This window comes from Panthera leo, chromosome F3 (genome assembly GCF_018350215.1).
Source record: "Panthera leo isolate Ple1 chromosome F3, P.leo_Ple1_pat1.1, whole genome shotgun sequence".
NCBI lineage: Eukaryota > Metazoa > Chordata > Mammalia > Carnivora > Felidae > Panthera > Panthera leo.
Window position 1 is genome coordinate 24,958,824 of NC_056696.1, and position 24,542 is coordinate 24,983,365.

At 50.0% G+C, this 24,542-nt stretch overlaps 1 protein-coding gene across 1 annotated transcript in view; it reads left to right on the forward strand.

Annotated features, from left to right (window-relative positions):
* The first annotated feature begins 608 nt into the window (after positions 1-608).
* NCF2 (neutrophil cytosolic factor 2) overlaps positions 609-24,542 on the forward strand; it is a 32,753-nt gene continuing 8,819 nt past the window's right edge. Inside the window, exons 1-10 of the mRNA XM_042925259.1 lie at positions 609-1,009; positions 2,978-3,060; positions 10,600-10,708; positions 15,294-15,428; positions 16,315-16,422; positions 18,184-18,243; positions 19,647-19,690; positions 21,215-21,356; positions 21,579-21,647; positions 22,632-22,707. Of these exons, the coding sequence (XP_042781193.1) occupies positions 836-1,009; positions 2,978-3,060; positions 10,600-10,708; positions 15,294-15,428; positions 16,315-16,422; positions 18,184-18,243; positions 19,647-19,690; positions 21,215-21,356; positions 21,579-21,647; positions 22,632-22,707 (1,000 nt within the window). The 5' untranslated portion in view covers positions 609-835. The remainder of the gene's footprint in view (positions 1,010-2,977; positions 3,061-10,599; positions 10,709-15,293; positions 15,429-16,314; positions 16,423-18,183; positions 18,244-19,646; positions 19,691-21,214; positions 21,357-21,578; positions 21,648-22,631; positions 22,708-24,542) is intronic.

Here is a 24,542-nt window from a genome sequence, read left to right on the forward strand (position 1 = left end):
TCAGATCCAGGTGGACACCCAAGACCATCCTGTCTCAGTAATTTGTTAATTGCTTGTTTTCGCTCAAGATCAAAAACAAATCTATCCAGACAGTCTATGAGGTTGTGAGAAAGTGAGCAAGGAATTCATTTAGGACTGAAGAGAACTATCCTATCATCCAACACCCTCAATTTTTTAAGTTTTTAAAAATTTATTATTTATTTTGAGAGAGAGAGAGAGAACCAGTTGGGGAGGGGCAGAGAGAGGCAGGGACAAAGAATCTGAAGCGGGCTCTGTGCTGACAGCAGAGAGCCCGACGAGGGGCTTGAACCCGTGAACTGTGAGATTATGACCTGAGCTGAAATCAAAGACTTAAAAGACTGAGCCATCCAGGCACCCCCAACACCCTCATTTAGTAACAATATGGAAACGGAGGCCCAAGCAGGTGCATCCACCTGTCGAGGTTGCCCTGAGCCTGGGGGCAGAGACCTGACCAGAATCTGCCCCGAAGCAAGGGGTGGAAGAGAGAAGCCAGCTGGGAGACAGAGCAGAAGCATTTTGGGGAAGTGACCCATGGCAAGCAGTATCTGATGTACTTCCTCTCCTCCACACTCCGCCCCTACTTGCCCTCCCTCTCTCTTTCCTTTTCTCTCATGTTAGGATTGTGCGTCAGTTGCCAAAAGGTGGGGACATTTCCTGAACCTTTGCAACACTGAGAGGTTGTCTTCAGGGAGCACATTCTGAGCACCGCAACAGGGAAGCGAGGGTCTGGGAGTGGCCCTGCTGAGGGAAACACCAGCTTGCCCTCTCCCTGTCCCCTGGCAGCCCCCCCAAGCCCCCTGGCCTGCGCCTGACCATGTCCCTGGCTGAGGCCATCAGCCTCTGGAATGAAGGGGTGCTGGCAGCTGACAAGAAGGATTGGAAGGGAGCCCTGGACGCCTTCACTGCAGTCCAGGACCCCCACTCCAGGATTTGCTTCAACATCGGCTGCATGCACACAATCCTGGAAAACATGCCCGAGGCGGAGAAGGTGAGTGGAGGCCCCTCTCCCCTCTCGCAGGGGGGCCTCCTCTGTGCCGTGTAATTAGTGGTTCTCAATCCGGGCTGCGCTTTAGAGCTTTAGAAACCTCTCGGGAGCTTTGAAAGAGCAAGAGCTGCACAGGCCCCACCCCCCGGGGATCTTGATTGAATTGGCCTGGGGAGGGGCCTGCGCAGCGTTAGTTTTTAAAAGCTCCCCAGGTGGTTCTATTGGGCTCTGGGCTGGGAACCACTCACTGTGGGTTTTGCTCTCCTTTCTTGTCCGTCTGTTAAAATCAAATCGCTCTGGAGTCATTCTTTAACACGTTTATGAAGACTCTCCTGGTTTTGTTTCCTTCTCTGAACTCCTGCTGGCCACAAGATTTCCACCTCACTGCTTCACACCTGGTTAAAAAGCCCCTTCGTGTGCCTGAGCTTTGCCAGCCTTGCGATCAAGAGGAGGGACTTAAGGAACATAGATTTCCTCTCAAGTGACAATTTTCATTAATCTTCCACTTTTTGGGGAGCTTCTGAGGCTGCCAGAAGGAAATCATACTGTGATTGATGAATGATGTCTGCCAAGGGCATGCTGTGGGTGTCATGGCATCTTTTTCAAATGTTTTTTTTCTCTTTCATATTCCCTAGTGTAGGGTTGAGCATTCTCAGTGATCACTCCTTGGGTTCGTCAGGGTAAGCTGGAGAGGGACTGGAATTTGGAAGCAGAAGATCTAGGTTCGATTGCCAGCTCTGCCTCTCTCTAGACCTTGGTCTCTGGCAAGTCACGTAGACTCCTGACTCTCAGTTTCCTGAGAGGCTCAAAGATGAGGATTAGGTGAGGCAGCAACTATTCAATTCTGTGTCGCTTCACGCCACCGTGTAAATGCTATTTTCCCCGTTTATGGCCAGTCTTGGCAAGGGGGTATGGACAGACTCCCCAGCACCCTTAGAGCCAGAGCTCCTCCCACAGCCATCCTGGCCGTGACTGTGACCAGCCAGTGGGCAAAGGGAGAGGAGTGAAGACACTTGGAATACCCACACAGCCTGACAAGTTCATGTCAGGCCTAAGGGGGGCAAATGGGAGCAGAGGCGAGGACCTCACATCTGGCCAGGGGAGGATCTCAGTCCCCACCTCCTCTCAGAGGCTGAGTGAACAGCACCCCAGATTCCGGGGGCTGCTGGAGACAAAGAGCACATTGTCAGGGGAGAGGCTGGCTGAGCACAGCAGCCAGTCTGGGCACAGCTATGCCAGCAGGGGCTGTTTGCTCCCGCCTCGGCGGAGGGGCTCCTTGGTGAGGCTGCGCAGGGGTCGCCGGTCACCTCCCTGCTGGCTCACTGCCGGGCCTTCCTCTCGCTGCATAGATGCGTCCTCCAGTTCTTCAGCTTCTGGGCCCCTCATTCTCCGTGCCTTTACTTGGTTTCCTGCTTCCGTCCTTACTACTGGCATTTTACGTGCATTCTTGTTATTATTTTGATTTCATAATTTTTATTTACTAAATAAGTATAATACTATATATATATAATACCATTTTAATTGTTTTCATATCTAATTGTCAGTAATCTTGATATTCAGTCAGTAATCTTGAAATTCAGATACTAGCATCTCCTTTTAAAAATGTTTTTGACGTTTTTTAATTGTATTTTTGAGACAGAGATTGACAGAGCATGAGCCGGGGAGGGGCAGAGGGAGAGAGGGAGACACAGAATCCGAAGCAGGCTCCAGGCTCTGAGCTGTCAGCACAGAGCCTGACATGGGGCTCGAATTCACTACTGCAAGATCACGACCTGACCCGAAGTGGGAGGCTTAACCAACTGAGCCACCCAGGTGCCCCTAACATCTCCATTTTACAGAGGTATCTGACCTCTTGTCACCTTCAAGATCCGGACCATTCTCATGACCCTTCTTGCCTCTCCCTTTGGGCTCATCTCACATTCCTCACCGCCTGAGTCCTTGGCCACCTACAGATCCTTTCTCTCTCCACAGGCCTTCACGAGAAGCATTAACCGAGACAAGCACTTGGCAGTGGCCTACTTCCAAAGAGGGATGCTCTATTACAGGATAGAGAAGTAAGTGGTTTGTGTTGCACAAGCTGGGGAAGTTTGCAGAGAAGCCCAGACAGGGTCTTGGTGCCGCTGGGCTTGGTGTTTGTGAAGTATCTTTCCAGCTTCTGTTGGGAAGTGTGACTGGAACTTCTCTGGCAGTTATGCAAAAGTCAGCATGAGGCAGAAGCCCTCCCCAGGGAAAGAGGGAGGGAACACAAGCCTGCCTCCCAGTTATAAATCTGCTGTGTCTTAGTGCACAACGAGCCTACGTAACGTAGGCCTTCCATTCAGCGGGTGTGATGCCCCGCCAGCATCCCTGATGGGTCAGAGCTTGGGCAGTGCTGGTGGCAAATATTTTGGCCATCAAGGGAATACCCGTGATGGTCTACTACTAGGAGGAGGTATTGAGTTATCACACAATGAGGATTACCATGAGACCACCTCAAGGCCCTCCTGCATTTCCACAGAATGTGTTTACAAAAGCCTGGTTTAATCCATTCAATGAAATACAGTTTGGCCCCCAAAATGACAATGCAAACTATTAACATATGTATAAGGATATACTAATACAGATAAATAAGTAGCTTATATATTAATATGGGGAAAAGTTCACAGTAGACGTTAAATTTTAAAACACAGAGTTCAATATGTATAACACAATTCCATTTCTGTTTCACAGAATGGTCTGGAAGGCCATAGGCCAAAACATTGGCAGGAGTTCTTTCTGGGTTGGTGACATTTTAGGGATTTCTATTGTCTTCTATCAGCCTATCTGTATTTCTCCTATGTTTACAGTCAACACAAAATCATTAGTAAAACACTACATAAATGCAAAATGAAAGCTAATCTCAATTCCCACTCCTCACCTCCCAATACCCCCAAAACAGACATACAAATAGCAAAGGAAAAATATCCTAAGCATCAATTTAAAATGTCTTAGGGGATGGCAAACCTCCCTTTGTAGACATTGTTCTATTAATGGGCACAAGTTCTAGGGAAGGAGAGTTTGGCTCAGCCTAAGGAAGAACTTTCAAACAGTGAAAATGGTGAGGTCATGGTGTGGGTGGTGTGGTGTGTGTGTGTGTGTGGGTGAGAGAGAGAGAGAGAGAGAGAGAGAGAATGCTCAGCAGGTGAGGCAGGGCAATGGGGAAATAGCAGAGAACATCCAGGTATGGGGAACGGCTGGGCTCTCATCCTGGGCAATCTTGAAAGGCTTGGATCGTAGGATCTATCAGAAACAGAGCCTAGAAAGCTGCTGTGCTCAGCTGTTGCTAGGGGCAACCATTAGAGGCTCAGAGGACTTCCAAGATGTAGATACAATTACCTGAATGAGGAAGGGCCGGAGTGAAGTCTTCCCGGAAGAAAAACCACAGACACAGAGGCTATCTAGGGAGAGAAAGCCTGGGATTGAAGGAAGACATATACAAGCATTTAGCTTTTGGTGGCATCCTGCCTCTGTCTCCCTTCTTATTCTCTCTCCTTATTCTCCTTGTCCCCCCACTCCCTCATCCCTATGTTCTCCAGATGGATGGAATGAGCAGGGAGGCTTGAGCACAAATCCTCCAGTTAGTCTGAAATCTCAAAAGACGAACTCTAAGGCCATCCTTTAATTAGCTCTAACAGCCATTAATGAGGGGAGACAACTGGCAATGAGGGAAGGCTCCCAGAAGAAATTTCTACACAAAAATACCCAGAAGTCCCAGAAAGGCTTGGATTTTGAGTGAAGCAGAGATCTTAGAAAGATACAGGAATGAGACCTAGGATTCAATTAGTCTGTGATTGATAATAGTTAAATCTGAGAGAAAAAAGTCTACCAAACTTTATCTTCAATTCAGCAACTATCTACTGAGGAAATAATATAAATAAGCCACTATTCTGGACTTCTGAGCTGTCTCTTCTGCTCGATCTATAGGCATTAGTGTCCCCACCTCCCAAGGCTCTGCCCTTGACACTTTCCCTTCTAGCACAAGTGCTATCTTTCCAGAAAAGCACACACAAGCACATACATAGTTCTACATACAATCTCAGGGGGTTCTGTGTCCCCTAAAAATCTGTACATGAACCGTTAGGAATCTCACCCTTTCCCACAGCATTGACCTCCACTTGTAGCCAGCCAGCTGCTAAATCTCTACCTGGGATCAACCCAGCATGTCTCTTTTCCCAAACCTTGTCAAGTTGACCTCTCAAATATCTCTTAAACCCACCCATTTTTCTCCATCAGCTTTAGACCCTCATTTTCACCAGAACTGTTGCAATCACTTCCAAACTGGTTTCTCATCCCTTGGTCTTGTCTTACTTATTCCAGAGTGATCTTTAAAAAATAAATGTGATCTGCTTAAGAACTTCCAGCAGGGGGCAACTAGGTGGCTCAGTTAGTTGAGTGTCTATGACTCTTGGTTTGGGCTCACGTCATGATCCCAGGGTCAGGGTCATGAGATCAAGCGCTGCGTCAGGTTCCACACAGAGCATGGTCTGCTTAAGATTCTCTCTCTCTCCCTCTGCCCCTCGCCTGTGTGCACACGTGCTCGCTCTCTATCAATAATTTAAAAAAACACTTCCAGTGGATTCTAGTACTAAAGGATAAAGTTCCTTGGCCTGCTTCTATGTGGTCCCGCAGCTGCCCACCCATTCACTCACCCTGCAAGCATTCTCCCGAGTCTGCTCGACCACTACGGCAGTAACCACTCTCTTCTGTGCCTTTTTCTTTTTTTCTTTCTTTCTTTTCTTTCTTTTTTTTTTTTTTTTTTTTTTTTTTTTTACCTTTTTTAAAGTTTATTTATTTTTTGAGAGAGAGAGAGAGAGAGTAGGGTGGGAGAGAGAATCCCAGGCAGGCTCCCCACTGTCAACATAGAGCCTGATGCAGAGCTCAGACCCACAAACTGTAAGATCATGACCTGAGCTGAAACCAAGAGTTGGATGCTTAAACTAGTGAGCCACCCAGGTGCCCCTCTTCTGTGCCTTTTAAAATGACATCTGTGGGGGTACCGACTCTTGGTTTTGGCTCAGGTCACGATCCTGAGGTTTGTGGGTTTGAGCCCCACATTGGCCTCTGTGCTGAGAGTGCAGAGCCTGCTTAGGATTCTCTCTCTCTCCCTCTGTCTGCCCCTCCCCTGCTCACTCTCCCTCTTTCTCTCTGAAAATAAATAAATTTTTAAAAAAAGAAGAAGAAAATAACATTGGTGACAGATATTGGCTTATATATTTATCTCCTTCACTACTCTTTGAGTTTCTCAAGAGAAATCTTTAGTTATTCACTCTTGTATTCCCGTGTCTAATATAGTAGTTAATAAATGTTTATGGAATTAATTAAAAGCAAGCAAAATATACCCTCTGCTTTAAGGAACTTAAAAATTAAAAGGGAGAAAGAGGTCACGAACACTAATACCTATAACACAAGGCAGAAAGGGGAAAGTGCTAGAAGAGATTATGTTGAAATGAGTGCCATGGCACATGAAAAGATGCTCAACGTCGCTCCTCATCAGGGAAATACAAATCAAAACCACACTCAGATATCACCTCATGCCAGTCAGAGTGGCCAAAATGAACAAATCAGGAGACTATAGATGCAGGAGAGGAGGTGGAGAAACGGGAACTCTCTTGCTCTGTTGGTGGGAATGCAAACTGGTGCAGCCACTCTGGAAAACAGTGTGGAGGTTCCTCAAAAAATTAAAAATAGACCGACCCTATGACCCAGCAGTAGCACTGCTAGGAATTTACCCAAGGGATACAGGAGTACTGATGCATAGGGGCACTTGTACCCCAATGTTTATAGCAGCACTCTCAACAATAGCCAAATTATGGAAAGAGCCTAAATGTCCATCAACTGATGAATGGATAAAGAAATTGTGGTTTATATACACAATGGAGTACTACGTGGCAATGAGAAAGAATGAAATATGGCCCTTTGTAGCAACGTGGATGGAACTGGAGAGTGTGATGCTAAGTGAAATAAGCCATACAGAGAAAGACAGATACCAAAATGTTTCACTCTTATGTGGATCCTGAGAAACTTAACAGAAACCCATGGGGGAGGGGAAAGAAAAAAAAAAAAGAGGTTAGAGGGGGAGAGAGCCAAAGCATAAGAGACTCCTAAAAACTGAGAACAAACTGAGGGTTGATGGGGGTGGGAGCGAGGGGAGGGTGGGTGATGGGTATTGAGGAGGGCATCTTTTGGGATGAGCACTGGGTGTTGTACGGAAACCAATTTGACAATGAATTTCATATATTAAAAAAAAAAAATGAAATGAGTGCCATGGGGTCCAGGAAAATGACTTCTTAATGAGTAGGTTAGGAATTCTTCCAGATTACAATGGGACTTGTGTAGGGTGACAATGTTATGCGTGCTTCTTTCTCTCCATTTCCCCCACTTTTACGTGTTGTTGCATGGCTCTCCCATCATTATGAAATTGCAGAGAACGAAGTTTGAGTGCGTGTCCGAGAAGGCAGGCGGTGCCTCAGTGCTGACCAGGACCTTGTCCGACCCAGCCTTCTCCTTTGGAAGGGGAAGGAGCTCTAAGTTGCAGTTCAGACCCTGAGCCTTATGAATCTTAGGGCTGTGATAGGAACGGCGAACACTTTAGACGGAGCTGGCCCACAGACGCAGCACAACAGAGCCTCCCCCTGCATGGAGGTGTCTCACATTTTGACTTCAGCTTGCTAGAATTCTCCAGCATCCTGGATACAAGTGCAGGAGCTGCAGGATCCCGGGCTGCCTGGGCAGTGGTGGTGCAGGAACAATCAGGAACGTCAGTGGTCCCTGAGAAACCTTTACGGGGAGTACTACAAAAATGAGGATTGTAAACCCTCTCGGGCTCAGAGCTGGTGAAAAGCCACGCGAGGTTGCTGCTGTGCTGGTGAGCCCTCCCTGGGTGGGGATGGGGGCTCTGGGTCCAGGGCAGCCCGGGAGAGCATCTCTGGGTGGGTGTGGAGAAAGCCCTCCCACCTGGCCCAGCAGAACCCGCAGGAAGCTGCCAGCACCCTGGCCTCCTAGGGGACGCTGTGGGTGCAGCAGGCAGTTAGGGTGATGCTTTGAAACCAGACATTTTTAGCCCAAAGTGAGCACTTTGAGTAATCTGTCAGCTCTTTCTCTCTCCCTCTCACCGGGACCCGGATCTTTAGAACCTGTCAGACTGGACGGGAGAATTCTGAGGGTCGTGTGGAGCTCGTTCACTACCAGGTAGACACAGGCAGTGTTACGTCACAGCTGAAACCCACCTGTGAGGCCAGCTGGCCAGGGAGGAAGGCACAGGTGCAGGTGGACACTGGCAGCGCTCCAAGCATGCCCTCTGGGGCCCTTCCGCTACCTCACACACAGGCGCCTGGCAGGGTGCAAAGTGCATGTGCCCAAGGACCAGGACACCTGCGTTTCCGCCTGCCCTTCTTCTGGGCTCCGTGAATCCGAGCCAGTCACCCAGTCTCCCAGCTTAGAAAGAAGAAACAGGGATGCCCGCTCCCTCCCCCTTCTCCGCAACGTCTCCAAGAACATAGAAACGACCTGACGTGCTTCCTGCTTCTGAAGGAGTGGCTGTGTGCTTTTAACGGGTTTTACCATCATCTGTGTGAACACAGCAAGGATGTGAGAGAGAAAGCCATTCTCCTGGCTCAGATGCAGCCTTTCTTCCATTACTCCTATAGACGCCGCCGCTGTGGGAGTTACTTCAAAGCAAGGGTGACAGAATGCCTAGCTTCTGCCCCAGCCACCCGGGGCTCACGCAGCTTAGGCCTGTCAGGCCAGCCCGTCCTCCTGGTCAGCCCTGAAGCCCGCTGAGGTCACGGTTCCAGCTGCTACAGCCGTGGGGTTTTACCTCCGGATAATACCTCATTCGCCGTACCGTGTTCAGCACATAATAATGGATGGGTGTATGAATTTAATTGCCAGAATTTTAGAGCTAAAATAATTAATAATAATAGCAGTAAACCTGCTGTGTGTGCCAAGCACGATCCTGAGCACATCTCACTTCGTTCCCACAACAACCCTGGGAGGCGCATGCTACAATTATTCTCTGTGAAGAGGAGCAAACAGACTCAGACAAATTCAACAACTTTCTCTCCATCACCAGATCATAAGCGGCAGAGCTAGGACTCAGGTCCAAGTGGTTTTGACTCCAGAAATTAGATCTTGGACCACACCCTAGGAACTTCCTCCTATTATATGCTCCTCGAATACAATATGCTCCTATACATAATACACTCATGTTATTTTTAAGTATTTAAAAAAAATTTTTAAGTTCATTCATTCATTTTGAGAGAGAGAGAGAGAGAGAGAGAGAGAGAGAGAAAGCACAAGAGGGGGAGGGGCAGAGAGAGAGGGGGAGAGAGAAAATGCCAAGCAGGCTCTGAGTATGGAGCCTGATGCGGGGCTCAAACCCATAAACCGTGAGATCTTGACCTGAGCTGAAGTCAGAGGCTTAACAGACTGAGCCACCCAGGCGCCCCTATGCTCGTATTATTGGTGCAGAACCTGAGACCAGGGAAGTGCTCTGTCAAGGTCTCCCCGTTAATAGCAGAACTGATGGGGGGCCTGGTCCTGCGCTCGTGGCCCCTGTCCTGGGGTGCCTGCCCTACACCACGCGACCAGCCCGTGGCCTGATTCCAGGCTTGCCTCCAAAGGCAGCTGCTCGCGGCAGCTCCAGGTCAGACAGTGGCCTCGCACTGTTGTTTCTGTTGCCCACAACCAGCCAGGGAAATTTGTTCCTGCCGGGCCAGGGCGCTAGGGAGGTGGGGACGGCTTGATTTTCGTGCCTCCCACCCCCTGCCGCCCAGCAAGGGCTGCCTCTCACTGGGGCCTCTGCGGAGGTCAGGGGCAGGCCAAGGAGACCTGGTCTGGGTCCTGCCCACATTGAGGAAGGCACTGTTGATGTGGTCAGCCCCGTTCTCTGTCGCAAATCCAGCGACAGCAGCCCCGTACACCTTGAGCCAGTGAGCACGGTGCCAATGCAACAAAGCCAAAGGGCAGTGCCAGGAGCAGCATTAGAAAAGCCATCTGGCTTAATTGGTGGTTTCTTTCTTCTGTTTTCCAAAGTGTGTGGGGAGGGCAGCGGCCGGGGGAGACTAAGAAGGCCGCAAACCCAAGAGCTAAGTTGGACTCCAAAGAAGCTGAAGGAGAAAGCTCCGGGAAGGAGGGTGATGTCGTGGGCCGTGGAAGGGGTCCCGGGAGCTGTGCCCGGCCTGACGGTGGGGAGCGGGGAGGGAGCAGTGCTCCAAATCAGCTCCGGAGACTCAGGGGCGGCGAGGGTGAGGGCTCCGCTGTGACAAGCCGCTTGTCAGGAAGGTGGGAGTCGAATGCAGTTAACAGAGAAGAAAATCCCTGTGGCTTCCTGAGACTGTGGATTGGGGGAGGGGACAGGGGTGCTGGCATGCACACGCCACGGGGCGCCACTCACACTGAGCACTAGGAGATACTGGGGCTCCGGCTTGGCAAAGAACTAGAGCAGGCCAAAAGGGACCAGCAAGCCTTTTTGTCCCAGTGAGATGGGTCAGGAAAGGGAGGATGCAGACACCCATCCTGTCCCACATTTGCTCCTCTGTGCCCTGGACTGTGTTTCCTCTCTCTCTGTCCTGCAGATATGATTCAGCTATCAAAGACCTTAAAGAGGCCTTGACTCAGCTTCGAGGGAATCAGCTGATAGACTACAAGATTCTGGGGCTGCAGTTCAAGCTGTTTGCCTGTGAGGTAAGGAGGAAGGGCCCAGCCTGGGCAGGAGTGCACGGTGGCTGAGGGACAGCAGACAGTTCTGATGCACAGCGATCTGCTGAAACCCCTGGGGGCTTGGAAAAGCCTCCTGTGCCTCGGGACTCCGATTTCCCCTTAAGAAAAGACCCGCATTGGGGCATCTGGGGTGCTCAGTGGGTTAAGTGTCTGACTTCAGCTCAGGTCATGATCTCATGGTTTGCAGGTTTGAGCCCCCGAGTCGGGCTCTGTGCTGACAGCTCAGAGCCCGGAGCCTGCTTCGGATTCTGTGTCTCCCTCTCTCTCTGCCCCTCCCCACTCACACTCTGGTCTCTCTCTCAAAAATAAAATAAACATTAAAAAAAAAACAAGTAGAAGAAGAAAGAGAGAAAAGCCTCGGATTGATACCGTCAGGCTCATCCTGGAGTCTCTGATTATTGAAGCATGCATTTTCTTAACGAGGCTCAAAGGACCGTGCAGAAATGAGCCTGCTGGGCTCTCTGAAGGGAGGCTGGACCCGAGTGTGCTGGCCTGTGAAAGTATTCATAATAATTTTCATAATTCAGGTTGACAAGCTATTTGCTTAACATTATACTAACAAATCCAAAATCATGGGTTTGCTATCCACGCAGGACCTGCCGTAACCTCGCTCCGTTCAAGTTACAGACCACACTCTTTACTATTAATGGTTCAGGCCTCATGTACTTGGTCGATACCCAGAGAAAGAGTGAGGATAATTTGGCACAAATCTGTCCTCCCTAGTTCAAAGAACAGCTCAAAGCACAAATTGAGGGAAGGTTTCCATACAAGGAGAACTTATTTTCTGTGTTACCAGAAGGGAGAAACATCACTGGCTCTGACTTCACAGCCTCGTGTGCTTTCTCCAACCAACCCTCCCCACCCCCCTCCTAAACTCCAAATACACAGCACCAGCTTTAAAACCTAAAATCCCTGCACTTATCAGATCTTTATTTAGAAGAATTGCTGATAAAAAAAATCCCCTTGCTTTAGTCTCTTAGGCAGGAGAAGCCAAGCGTTCTCAGGGTTGCTCAGGGCTAATAATAGAGGCCACAGCTGCCCAGGCCCCTGGGGACATGTGCCCCCATCCTGCCCTGCAGCAGGCTAACAGCTTCTCATAGTCTCGGAAAACGAGGCTTTGGAAATTTCAGAGAACTGGTTCGAATTCGGCCAGCTTCTAGAGTCAGGTTTCTGAACCAGGCCACTACTGATGCCTTGGGGCAGGTACTGCTTTGTTGTAGGGGACTGTCCTGGGCACTGGGGTTGGTTTAGCAGTACACTAGCCTCTAGCCATCAGATCCCAGTAGCCCCACCCCTCCCGGCCACAGGACAACCTAAAATATCTCTAGACATTTCTAATCACCACCCCCCCAAACCCCTGCCCAGGGAGAACCACTTGTACAGATTAAACGGTTGGAAGACCAAGTGGCTCTAGAAAAAGGGATCATAAAACATTGGCATCAAAGCAGAATTCTATGGGAGGAATGTTTCCCTGTAATTGGAGCTGAAATGACCAAGGGGCAGGAAATACTGGCTGTGGGGGCCTCTTTGCAGGTGAAGCTGGAGTTTTCAGGGTCTAAGGCCCTTATTTATGCCACAGGGGACCGTCCCGTCATTTTCCTACCTATAAGGCCACCCCTTCTCTTCCCACCAGGGTAGAATCCTGGCTTCTGCAAAATCACACCATTCTTTTTGAAGAGTCTCAGGTTTTTCCAGTCATGGAGTGACAAAAACCTGTTGTGGGAAAAGGTCTTAAGAAGAAGGTCGAAGAGAGACAAATAGGAATTTTTAAGCAGACTTGAGTTCTCCTTTCTTCCTGCGCACATGGCCAGCACTGGGCTGGGCCAATCGAGCGTGCATGAAGGCAACAGTTCATGGAGGCTGAGAAATAGCCTGGGAAGGGAATCTAAATCTTTGCTTCTGGGCTTACTCCTGGTCCCATCACCCTGCACCAGCCACTAACTCCATGGAAACACAATCCTGCCACCTGTCTGTACTTGCCTTGATAAACCGTTCTTTTTATCTGGATGAGGCCCTGCACCAAATTGGGGATGTGGGTGGCAGACTGTTACAGAGAGGAAGTACATTGGTTATCCATTGATGAATACCAAATTGCTCTGAAATGCAGTGGCTTGAAACAATACCATTTATTATCTCTCAATTTCTGGGGTTAGGAATCCAAGAGTGGTGTAACTGGATGGTTCTGGCTCAGAGGCTCTCAAGAGGTTGCAGTCAAGATGTTGGCTAACACTGCCATCATCTGAAAGCTTGACTGGGGCCCAAGGGTCTACCTTCTAAGCTGATTTATGTGTCTAGCAAGTTAGTGTTACTTGTCGGTAGGAGGCCTCAGGTCTTTGCTCATGAAACTCTCCATCACACTGTCTGAGTCTTGTCAGAACATGGCAGCTGGCTTCCCCCAGAGAAAGAAGTGATCCGAGAGAAATTAATATGGAGGGTCAATGTCTTTTACAACATAGCTTCAAATGCCACACCCCCTCGTTTCCATACTATCCTATTGGCTATACACGTCAGCTACATTGGTTGTGGGAGGAAACAAGAGGGTGAGGGCCAAGAAGTGAGAATCACTGGGGGCCATCTTGGAAGCTGGCTACCATTAAAAGCAAAGACTTTGGAATCAGGTAGATAGGGATCAAATCCCAGCCCAACACTTACTCATTGTACAATTTTAGGTTAAGTTATATGTCATTTCTGAGCCTCAGGCTCCTTATCATCTGTAAAGAAGGACTGAGTACTTACCTCATCCACATTCATTAATAAACCCGTGTATTTTTGTATACATTTCTAGTGCCTGCTAGTGTTGGGCATAGAGGTCCAGTGGTCCACAAGACAAGGTGTTAGCACCCAGGAGCTCATGGTCATGTGTAATCTGAGGTGGTGAGGTCGGGACAAGAGAATTGCAGTGGAAAAACTATAGACGCACAGAAGTGAGGCCACAGCTCGTATGGTGGTTTGTGTGGCTTAGAGATAATGTAGACAAAAAGGCCCACAATGGGTGGTCAGTAGGTGGCATCAGTGATGATGATGATGATGATGATGGCAAGGAGAATGACAGTGACACTGCCTCCAACAGGCAGCACCGATTTCCAGGAGCACAAAGTCCTTCCTAGTTTTAGCCTCTGATTACAAACACAAAGAATCCCCAGATGGCATCAGTCTGCAAAACTCAGCCCTGTGGTCTTCCCCTAAAGCATGCAGGCATTGTTACTTTCCCTGAGAAGGCAGGCAGGACTTGGGGGGATGAAGCCCCTCCTTTGCTCAGCCTTCCATCAAGCCCCAACATAGCATAGCAAACAGTAGTCATAGTAGGAGTAAATGTTTGTCAAATACCCACCATGCGCCAAGCAATTGCAGCAGCACTTTCTATGAATTATTCATTTATTTCTTACAACAGTCTGGAAGCAGCCACAGTCACTGTCACCATTTTACAGTGAAGCTGAGGCCACATACCAGAAACAGCCCTGGGGTACCTGTGCCCTTAACCCCTGCACCTCACTGCCTCTACATGTTAGAGAAGGCCAGCCAACGCCTCTCTACTAGGCCTCAGTTGACCAACCGTACCTCTGCTCTGAGGCTCTGGCAAACCACCTCCACCCCACCCGGGGCATCAGGCTGTGACTCTTATAACTGACATCCGAACAAAGCTCCTGGCTGCTCAGCTCATTCTCCACACCTGGTGTCGGGTACCCTAAGACCTTGCTGCACCGTCCTGAAAATGAAGGAAAGTTAACCCGCTTTATTAGTTGCCATCTTGATCTTCTTCCGCTCCCTGTTGCTTTTCCAACTTTGCTTGAGGGTTTTTTCCCTTCATTCGTCAAGTGGTTGTGTTATCTTGCTGATGCATCCAAAAAAGATTTGATCGTGTGCGTAAGTTGAAGGCATAATAATAAAACAAACACTCTTGAACCTACCACCCAACTCAAGACCTGGGAAATCATGATTATTGGTGAATGTGTTGTTCCCGCTTGTCCCCAGTAAAGCGCTGCCTGGGGTTTGTGCTGGGTCTCTTTCCAGCTCTACTGCACTTTTGTCCATGGAGTTTCCTCCTGCCCCGATGACTATACCACAGTCTTGTTCTGTTTCAGGCAGGGTTCTGCTGGTGTCGGTGTAGGATGATGCATCTGGAAACTTCTCCCTCCCCACCCTGCACCTGTTCAGCCTTTTAGCCTAGGCTCAGAGGCAGGAGGAGCTGGACTGGGAGGCCACAGGCATGGATTTTATTCCCCACTCTTCAAAGGGCCTTGAGCACATCACTCTTCTCGCTACTAAAGCAACACCATAGTTTTTGTTCCCTCCTGACCTATTTGATTGTTGAAAGAACAATGCACATGATGTTGGATTTATGCATTAAGTGATGTTTTCTTAATACCGTCCTTGGACCGGGCATGACTTGGTAACAAGATTGATCGTGTTATACTTTAGATATTCCCAGGAAAGCTGAGAAAGGGAGGTATGCCTCCAGGCAACATTCCAGAAGCTACAGGCAAGCTCTTCCCTGGTGCCTAGATTTGGAGCAGCCTCAAGTTTTGTGTTATGGTCTGTGCTTTTCTAGGTGTTATATAATGTTGCTTTCATGTATGCCAAGAAGGAGGAGTGGAAAAAGGCTGAGGAACATTTAGCTTTGGCCATGAGCATGAAGTCTGAGCCGAGACATTCTAAAATTGACAAAGCCATGGAATGTGTTTGGGTAAGTATATGGATGATGCGGGATGGCAAGAGGATTTTCACTGGATTTGTATTTGTTTCAGTGGACACGTGGATTGAGGAACCATAGACGTGGTGCTTTTACCTTCTCTGAGCTCGGGGTTACACTGATCTTGGGGTACAATTCCATGTAGGATCTTGAACCTGGCAGCAAGCGCTGAGGAGCTGAGGCTTGAAGCTGGGGATGGCAGAGCCCTGCCTCCAGCCACCCTCTGGGGGTGTGGGGGCTCTGGGGTGGCACCGGGGGGACTGGGGACTGGAGGCTGGATCCGAGTGCAGGAGGCCAGAGGCTGTGCTCACCTCTGAGTCCTCACAGCCAGGCACACAATGGCCCTCAAAAAAACGCATTGATTCTGTGAACAAATAGTGAAAATGATCCATGGTTTGTCAGAGCACATTGGGATAAAACAAGTTTTAAACCAGATTTTTAAAAAACATCAAGGAGAAGGGGGCTCGAGTCAGTCTTTCTATGCCTGTCCAGGTCAGCAGCCACCAGTCCCAAGGGAGGCCTGTCATGGGCCTTGCTTGAGCCCTGGGCCACCTTGTGGTTGTGGCGTCCCCTGTGCTCAGTGACAGCCCCACCCGAGCCACAGAGAGTGGGAGAGGGGCAGCCCCCTAGGGAAAAAGCGTGCTGAGCAGATAACACAGCCAGATGTCCACACAGCCTCTCAGGGTAAGGCAATATAGAAACCAACTGTTCCTACCTTAGATACTCCGAAATAATAACAAGTTCAGTCTTGACACATTAAAAAAAAAATACTTCTGTAAGGTTATCTCAGTGAATCTTTGCGTCTGTTCAGTGAGGGAGGCAGGACAAGCATCATTATCCCTGTTTCCCAGATAAGGAAATACCGTGCTGTGTGTTCTAGAAACAGAAGCTGTATGAGCCTGTGGTGATCCCTGTGGGCAGGCTGTTTCGACCAAACGAGAGGCAAGTGGCTCAGCTGGCCAAGAAGGATTACCTCGGCAAGGCGACAGTAAGTAGGCTCACTCAGCTTCCCCTGGGTCTTCTATGGGATGGGCCGTGCATGGACCAGGGTGGGACAGACTCCTGGGACGAGGGCACCCCCCTGGTGCTCTCCGCGGCCAGCAGGCAGCTAGAGACTGCTTCCGGTGTGGAGGTCTTGCAGAAAGGTGGGCAAACGCTTCTAGCTTCTTGTCTGCAAGCTCCTCTCATCCTGCCCTTCCAGCCTGACCCTAGGTGGGAGCCACAGGCTTAGTCACAGTGTGTGCGGCTTGGGGGCTGAGCCAGTGGAAAGAAAACACAGCTATGAGGCCCTCAGTCAATGTGGAGGGAACATGTTAGTGAAACGGACCAGCATGGCATCCTCTTGGCTTGGTGCTCTTGATATCCCCACTTCTACAGCTCTATGGTTATGCTCCTTTGTAAACTGGGCTCCTTTAAATCCAGGTCTTTAACATTTATTTATTTTTGGGACAGAGAGAGACAGAGCATGAACAGGGGAGGGGCAGAGAGAGAGGGAGACACAGAATCGGAAGCAGGCTCCAGGCTCTGAGCCATCAGCCCAGAGCCCGACGCGGGGCTCGAACTCACGGACCGCGAGATCGTGACCTGAGCTGAAGTTGGACGCTTAACCGACTGAGCCACCCAGGCGCCCCTAAATCCAGGTCTTAAATCCTCTCAGAAATGAGCCCGAGTGAGCCAGCAGTACCCTTCCAGACCTGTACTTGGCTTTGACTTATCTGTAGGGCTAACGCTGCCCGACTGGGTAGCTGGTTCTGGCAGAGCAGCAGAGCTCAGGAGCTCCTGGGTCAGTGGAACCACCCCTCAGCCCATCAGTGGATGAATGCATAGGCAACATGTGATGTAGATATACAATGGAATAGCCATAGAAAGGAATGAAGTACAGATATAAGTCATAGCATGGGTGAAACTTGAAAACATCACGCTATGTGAAAGAAACCAGACACAAAAGCCACATGTTGCGTAATTACCTTTATATGAACCATCTAGAATGGGTAAACGTACACAAATAGAAAGCAATTTGGTGATTGCCAGGTGCTAGCTAGAGAGGGATGTGCACTAACCACTTTGTGGGTGTGGCATTTTTTGGGGGGTGAGGAAAATGACTGGGAACTAGGTAGAGGTGGTGGCTGTATAGGATTGTGAGTGTCCTAAATGCTACTGCATTGTCCACTTTAAAATGGTTCATTTTAGGGGCACCCGGGTGGCTCAGTTAGTTGAGTGTCCGACTTTGGCTCAGGTCATGATCTCACAGTTCACAAGTTCAAGTCCCGCATTGGGCTCTGTGCTGACAGCTCAGAGCCTGGAGCCTGCTTCAGATTCTGTCTGTCTGTCTGTCTGTCTCTCTCTCTGCCCCCTCCCCCGCCTTGTTTGTGCTCTGTCTCTCTCTCTCTCTCTCTGTCTCTCTGTCTCTCTGTCAAAAATAAATAAACATTAACAAAATGATAAATAAATAAATAATAAAATAAATGGTCAATTTTATATTATGTGAATTTCACCTCGATTAAAAAAAAGAGAGAGCTAGAGTGAGAGCCTGTTGGGTTAGCAGGGCTGGAAAGGCACCAGTTACTTCAGTTTCTGGAACTTCTCACTCAGAAGGTCAACAATCCAACCCTTAGCCACCATCCACTCTGGGACCAGGCTCCAGTGAGAATGGACCCAGGGTGCGAGAAAGGAGGGATCTCGGGGAAAACCATGAGGCATGGGGAGACAGTGCTGGCAGGGCCCTTACACCTTCCTCCCTCGATTGCAGGTGGTGGCATCTGTGGTGGATCAAGACAGTTTCTCGGGGTTTGCCCCTCTGCAGCCACAGGTGAGGCAGCCCTGTCCTTCTCCCTGGATCCAGGTCTCCAGGACCCTCTGGAAACATCCAGCTGGGGACAGTATTTGTGCTGAACTGCCTCATGTTAAGGGCTCCTTCAACTGACCTTTCACTGCTGCTGACAGTGTCTGCCTGGCCATTCTCGGTCACAGGTTCCATGACTGTGAGGAGAATGAGGCAGTTTTAGGTTTAACCTCAAGTTCCCAGAAACCAAGCCTCCTGCTTCCCCCCAGTGCCAGTCTTCACTTCTCTGTGTTCTAAGAGAGCCTCTGTTGACAGTCTCTCCTGAAGCCTGGACTCTTCTCTCAGGAAATTGAAAGGCAGGCTATAGAAGGCTTTTTGACGATGCCTCTTCTCAGACGCAGGGCCTAGTAGGGGACTCGTGGGGCCTGGGGTCTGAGGCTGTGGGCTGGTCCCGCTCCATGCATCTGCCTATGTGCAGGGGATTCCCTCAGGAATGTGATGGGTGCCGGGAGGGAGCCGTTTTTCTGACCAATCTGGGCTCAGAGAGATGGTTCTGAGCGGACTGGATGACGTAAGGAGTCTAGAAATGTGAAGGCATTTCCATCCTTGTGAAGGGAAGAAGGGAAGACAGGCTGAGGAACACCTGAGCTGTTGCACTAGAGCCTGCTGGGCAGCACTAGCACAGGGAAGGGTTTCTGAGCGTGACAGCCACACTCCAGGCTTCACACACCTGGTCACTCGGACGGCAGCACCGACAGCCTACCGGGATCAGAATGACGGCCGCTAGCCCAGGATGTGACCAACGCTGGGGCTCTGGAGGGTGAGATGAGCAAAGGAGGCTAGAGAGATTCAGGATCCTTTGATTTGTTCCTTCACAAAGAAAGCCCCTGTGGAGGCCCCCTGGGCCTCAGAGCAGCAGAGACACCACAAGGAGGAAGAAGCCGGATCAGTGGGCTCCATGGTATTCAGTGTAGAACAGGGAACACGTTGAAAGGAGATTCCTGCCTGGTCAGTGGGTTCTGAGTTGATTTTAAATACCCACAAATGTCACGTGATATAGCAGGCATTAATTATAGAATAGAGCTTTTGGAAACTTTCCTAGGAAAGGGACCGAGCTCAAGGTCAAAAGCACCCCTCGTGACGCCATGTTGCTCTGGGACAGCTAAAATTCTCCAGAAACCAGGACTGGCTCAAGAGAAATTGCTGTGCTAGTGAAACTGTACCCAGGGGCTGGGGGGAGGGGTGATTTTCCAGTGTTTGGTCAAAGTACACTGTGCCCGTTCCCTAGACAGTGTTCTGAGCCAGCTAGAAATGCATTCTTTGATTTTCTGGTGTGGAAGAAGGCTCAAATTACCATTAACGGTCTGTTCTCACCCCCACTCCTTCCCTTACTATCCTTCCCTTCTTCATTTCTCCTGAATGTTCCACAGGCAGCTGAACCTCCACCCAGACCCAAAACCCCAGAGATCTTCAGGTAAGTTAGATTTAGATCAGTGTTCAGACTATCTGAGCTCCAAGCCTGAACTGATGGCAATGAAAAGAGTGAAGAAGATGAAGCCGGGGTCAGGGTCTAAATCCTGCAGAACTTAGCCTAATACGTGGACTCTTTCTGTTTTCCGGGTTAGAACGGAGTGATGTAGGGGGAATGGGAGTCTTGGATTGTGATAGGGTTGACCACAGGGGTCTGGCTATAGCTACATGGTGTCCCTGTGCCCCCAGGTCAACGTGCACAGCCACCCACATAGCGAGGGTCATTGCTGAAGGGTGGCAGTCTGTGGAACATGTCCCTCCGGGGCCAGAACACTGACCAAAGGTTGGGGAGCCATTATGCACCGGCAGCAGCCTCCTCAGAAGAGGCGGAGGCCAGACCTTTTGGGAGTCAGGCGAGCAGAGCGGGAAGCTAGGTGGTGTGTCCTTTCCCGAGTGGGCGTTTTTCACTCCCTATGGGCACGTGGTCTCTGGAGAAGAGGAACAACTCAAGAAAAAGGAGCCATTCTTCTATAAGATGAGAAGCCAAGAATGACACAACTTACAGCTTTCTGAGGAATTTCCTCTAAGTAAGGAAGCAAGCCCGGCTCCCCTCCCCAATAAAGAAGGTGTTTTTGTTGTGTTTTTTTTTAAATGAAAAAAAGTACAACAGCAACTATAAAAGTGAGGGGGCTGATGAAGTCATTGCTAACTCTGCCTGCTGGAGGAGTCTGTCTCCCCTACATAAATAGCCCACTGTTTGGAAGCAGGAAACAGGGCTGAGGGGAAGGGGACAGAGGGGGAGCGAGAGGGAGCCACCAGCCAGAGCAGGTACATCACACAGCTCTGAAGCCAGTCCCGATGTCACACATTCCAAAGTGGCACAGACGGCACTCCCAGGGCCTCCGAGAGCAAAGTAGGTCTTGGGGAGATGGTAAAGGGACAGTGACATTGCCTAGCACACCACTGGGTGGTCTCGGGACACCTTTACACATCCCCCCACCCCCCCCCCCCCCCCCCCCCCCCCCCCCCCCCGGCCCGGAGCTGGTTTCCTGCTCTTCATTTCCTTCCGGCTGTGTGCCTGGTCCGCTGGCTGTGGCTCCGGGGGACTTGGCCTCCCTCCTCCCCACCCCCCTTTCTCACCCAGCTAGCCCTCACCTGCCCTCTGACTTGTGTGCTCCCCTTGTCACACTAGCCCTGTCTACCCCAGCCCAGACCAGAGGGCTGGCCAAGCACACCCGGGAAGCTTCCTTCTCGGAAGGGAAGGGAGGGCAAGGAGAGCAATGCCTGGCTGTCTTGCGTTGTCTTTTGTCTTTCATTGCTGTCCCACTGCCTCTAGGGTTATGGAGCGGGTTCACATGCAGTTTCCTGCCTGGTCCTGCTCAGGGTCCCAGAGGCAATAGATGTGGAGCTCGAGGGTGCCTGGAGCATGTCTCCTGGCCCCATGTCCATTGTTGCTTGTCCCATAGAGCCGTGGTCGGGATGCAGTCCAGGCTGGATAGAGGACGGCATCTCACGTCTACTCCTGCAGGGCTCTGGAAGGGGAAGCCCACCGTGTGCTGTTTGGGTTTGTGCCTGAGACCACAGAAGAGCTGCAGGTCATGCCGGGGAACATCGTTTTTGTCTTGAAGAAGGGCAATGATAACTGGGCTACGGTCATGTTCAACGGACAGGTATTCAGAGGACCCGGGGTGGTTCCTTTGGCCATGGGATCCTGGCAGCCGATGGCGGAGCTTTCTGAGGTGTCTGCTACCTCATTTGCCGACCAGCTACCTTCTTTTGCCCATATACCCATCCCTCCCCCGCATCTCTGGGCCCTGTGGTGGTATGGGTGCTATGGGTGCCGATGAGCACACCCTTTTCCCCCTTTCTGATTTTGTGATGTTGCACCACAGAAGGGGCTCGTTCCCTGCAACTACCTTGAACCACTTGAGCTGCGGATCCATGCTCAGCAGCAGCCCCAGGTAACGTAGTGCCAAGGCCAGATCTGTTTTCCACCCCCCACCCCCCCCTCCCACCCCCGACCTCTGCCCCACGACTCACAGGCCTCTCTGTGGAGGGGGGGAAGGGCGGTGTGACAAAAGCGCTGTCCTTATTCACTCACTAGCACCGAGTCCACCTTGGGTTGGTGCCAGCGGCCCAGAGCTGGACCCTGGGGTGAAGGAAGGAAAACACCCAGATGTGCTAAGTGGAGACATCTGAGGGACCCGTTGTGCCCACCCACCTCTCTCCCCCTGGTCACGGGTGACTTGGGACCCAAAGCCTGTAGTATATGAAGGTTAGGTCTTCCCGGAAAAGTTCTCTTCACCTGGAGGAACAGTCAATGCGTTGGCTGGGGAAATCCCATTAAACAAGAGAAATCTGTTTTAGAGCATGACCTCATGGCATCAGAGATTGGGCCTTGCCAGCTTTCCCCTTCACTCCTCAAAGGCCTGCCCTTCTGCCAGGCCTGGTGAGTGGTCTTTGCTGGGCCTACTGTGCAGATGTCTGACAGCGGGGAACCTGTCTCTCTCTAGACTGTGCAACTGATTGTCCTCTGTGGGCGTGGCCCTCCCTGGTCAGAGTTACTATGCCCGGATGGCTTGAAATGTTTTAAATGCCCCACAAATGAGAAATGGACCTTCTCCTTTGAAGGAGCAAGATGTGGAGTGCGAGAGGGAGCTAACACAAGACTCGGGGGCCTCCCTCATCTCCAGCGGATTTCCAATGTGGTTGGGCAGTGAGGGCCTCTTAGGAGGGGGTCAGGGTTCTCCTTTCTACTGTTTCCACCAGGCCAACCCTGCCTCCCCTTTAACCAGCACTTTCCTTAGTCTCCCTGACTGTTACCACCCCTCCAACTTTTAGGAAGCCATTTACATCTGGCTCCTTTCCATTTGGCCTCTCTCTGCCCCACTCCTAACTAAGAACTTTGTCTGAATGAAGGCTCTCACCCTCTCTGTCACCTCCAGGAGGAAGCCTCCCCAGATTCTGATATCCCAGCTCCTCCCAGTTCTGATGCTCCCAGAAGACCCCAGTTGCCACCAGGTTAGTGTTCTTGGAACAACATCCTTGGCCTGGGTGCAGGAATGCTCCAGACTACTTCCTGACAGAGTTGCTCTCCCAGGCTTCTGGGAGATTCTGGTTTCTTCTCCTCCCAGCATGCCACTCAGCTTATGAACACATAGCCCCAGGGGCCCTCTCTCCTGCACCATCCACCCACCCAAAACATAGCAAACAGATGTCCTAGAACACCCATGGGGCTTGGGCAAATATAGCTGGTTTCTGGGGGGCAGTGGAGTGTCCAACTCAAATAGACACCGGACTCCTCAGTCATTAGGTACTGAAACCATGTCCCAAGAGAGAAGGTTGGAGTTATTACACGCATTTCCTTGGAAGGGGATGGAGAGGTTTTTTTCAAATGTCCAAGGAGGTCTATCTGGAAAAGAAACTGCTTTGCAGAGCCCTGAGGCATAGACAAAGAGCTAAGGGCAGATATGAAAGGGCCTTCTCCGGATGTATAGAGAATAGTGCCTGGAGAAGGAGCTTTTGGTCACTAATAGAGTTTAAGCATTAAGCATTCAGGAGAAGGGTTTGGTAGAGATGCATTGAATAGATGGTTTGTCCAGATCCTGGATGGATGAGTGTTATGCCTGCCAGATCACCAGGACCCTTTCGGGTGCTCCCCACACTTCCAACTTTATTTTGAAAAACGTCAAAGCTACACATCAAAAGTTGAAAAGTGTAGCACAATAAACACCAGAATACCTTTCACCTAAATTCACCAATTGTTAAAGTTTTGTACCGTGTACTTGCTTCGCTCCCCACCCTCCCCTCTGAGACTCTTGAAAGGAAGTTACAGACTCATGGCATTTCACCCTACACTGGAGCATTAGCTCTACTCTTCTGCATAAGCGCAGCACAATCATTATGTCAAGGACATTGAACATTAACATAATATTATAGTGTATATTTTGTATTAAAATTTCTCTAATTACCCCTCAGATCACCCTCAGTTTTTTTGTTTTTATCTTTTCTGTCTAGGGGCCCAACAAGGATCACATATTAAGTTTTTTTTAATGTTTATTTTTGAGAGAGAGAGCGTGCGCGCGCGCGCGCGCGCGCGCGCGCGAGCGTGAGTGGGGGAGGGGCAGAGAGTGAGGGAGACCAAGAATCCAAAATAGCTCCAGGCTCTGAGCTGTCAGCACGTGGGACTCGAACTCACAAACCATGAAATCATGACCTAAGCCGAAGTTGGACACTTAACCAACTGAGCCACCCAGGCGCCCCAAGGATCACATATTAACCTAGAAAGATTTTATGAATATAGATTCCTAGGCCTTGGATTCTGATTTTTTAGGGCTGGAATTGGACCTGAGAATCTGTATTTCCAGAAAAAAAAACCTTCCAAGGAATTCTAGCGGTTAGCTGGGTTTGAGATCAGTGGTTTTGATCATGTGCTCTTTCTAGTGAGTATCTTCATGCAGATTTCTCTTGTATAAATTATGTGCATATTGCTTCATTAATATATTATGCACCTTAGGAAACATACACAAAAATAAAGGACAAGGTAAAAAAAAGTGGTTCTAACGTTCCTTCTCGTGGCCCCTGGCTCATCTTGCACTCCCTGCTTTCATGAGTCCAGAGCCCACTGGTTTAACTGGACTTTGGGTCCCTGCTAACCCCATGCATTGCTGGGGACGTGCTGGTCCTCCAACACTTCCCTGTATGCTTTCTGCGGGCAGGGACTGGGTTCCTTTGTGTGGGTTCACTTCGTCTTGCCCATTTCCCTGCAGTGGGATTCCCCCACCGTTTATTAGGGTGAAGAATCACCCTGGAGTTCAAGGTAAGAAGCTGGTGTCCTGTTCTAAGAGGGTTCCCTT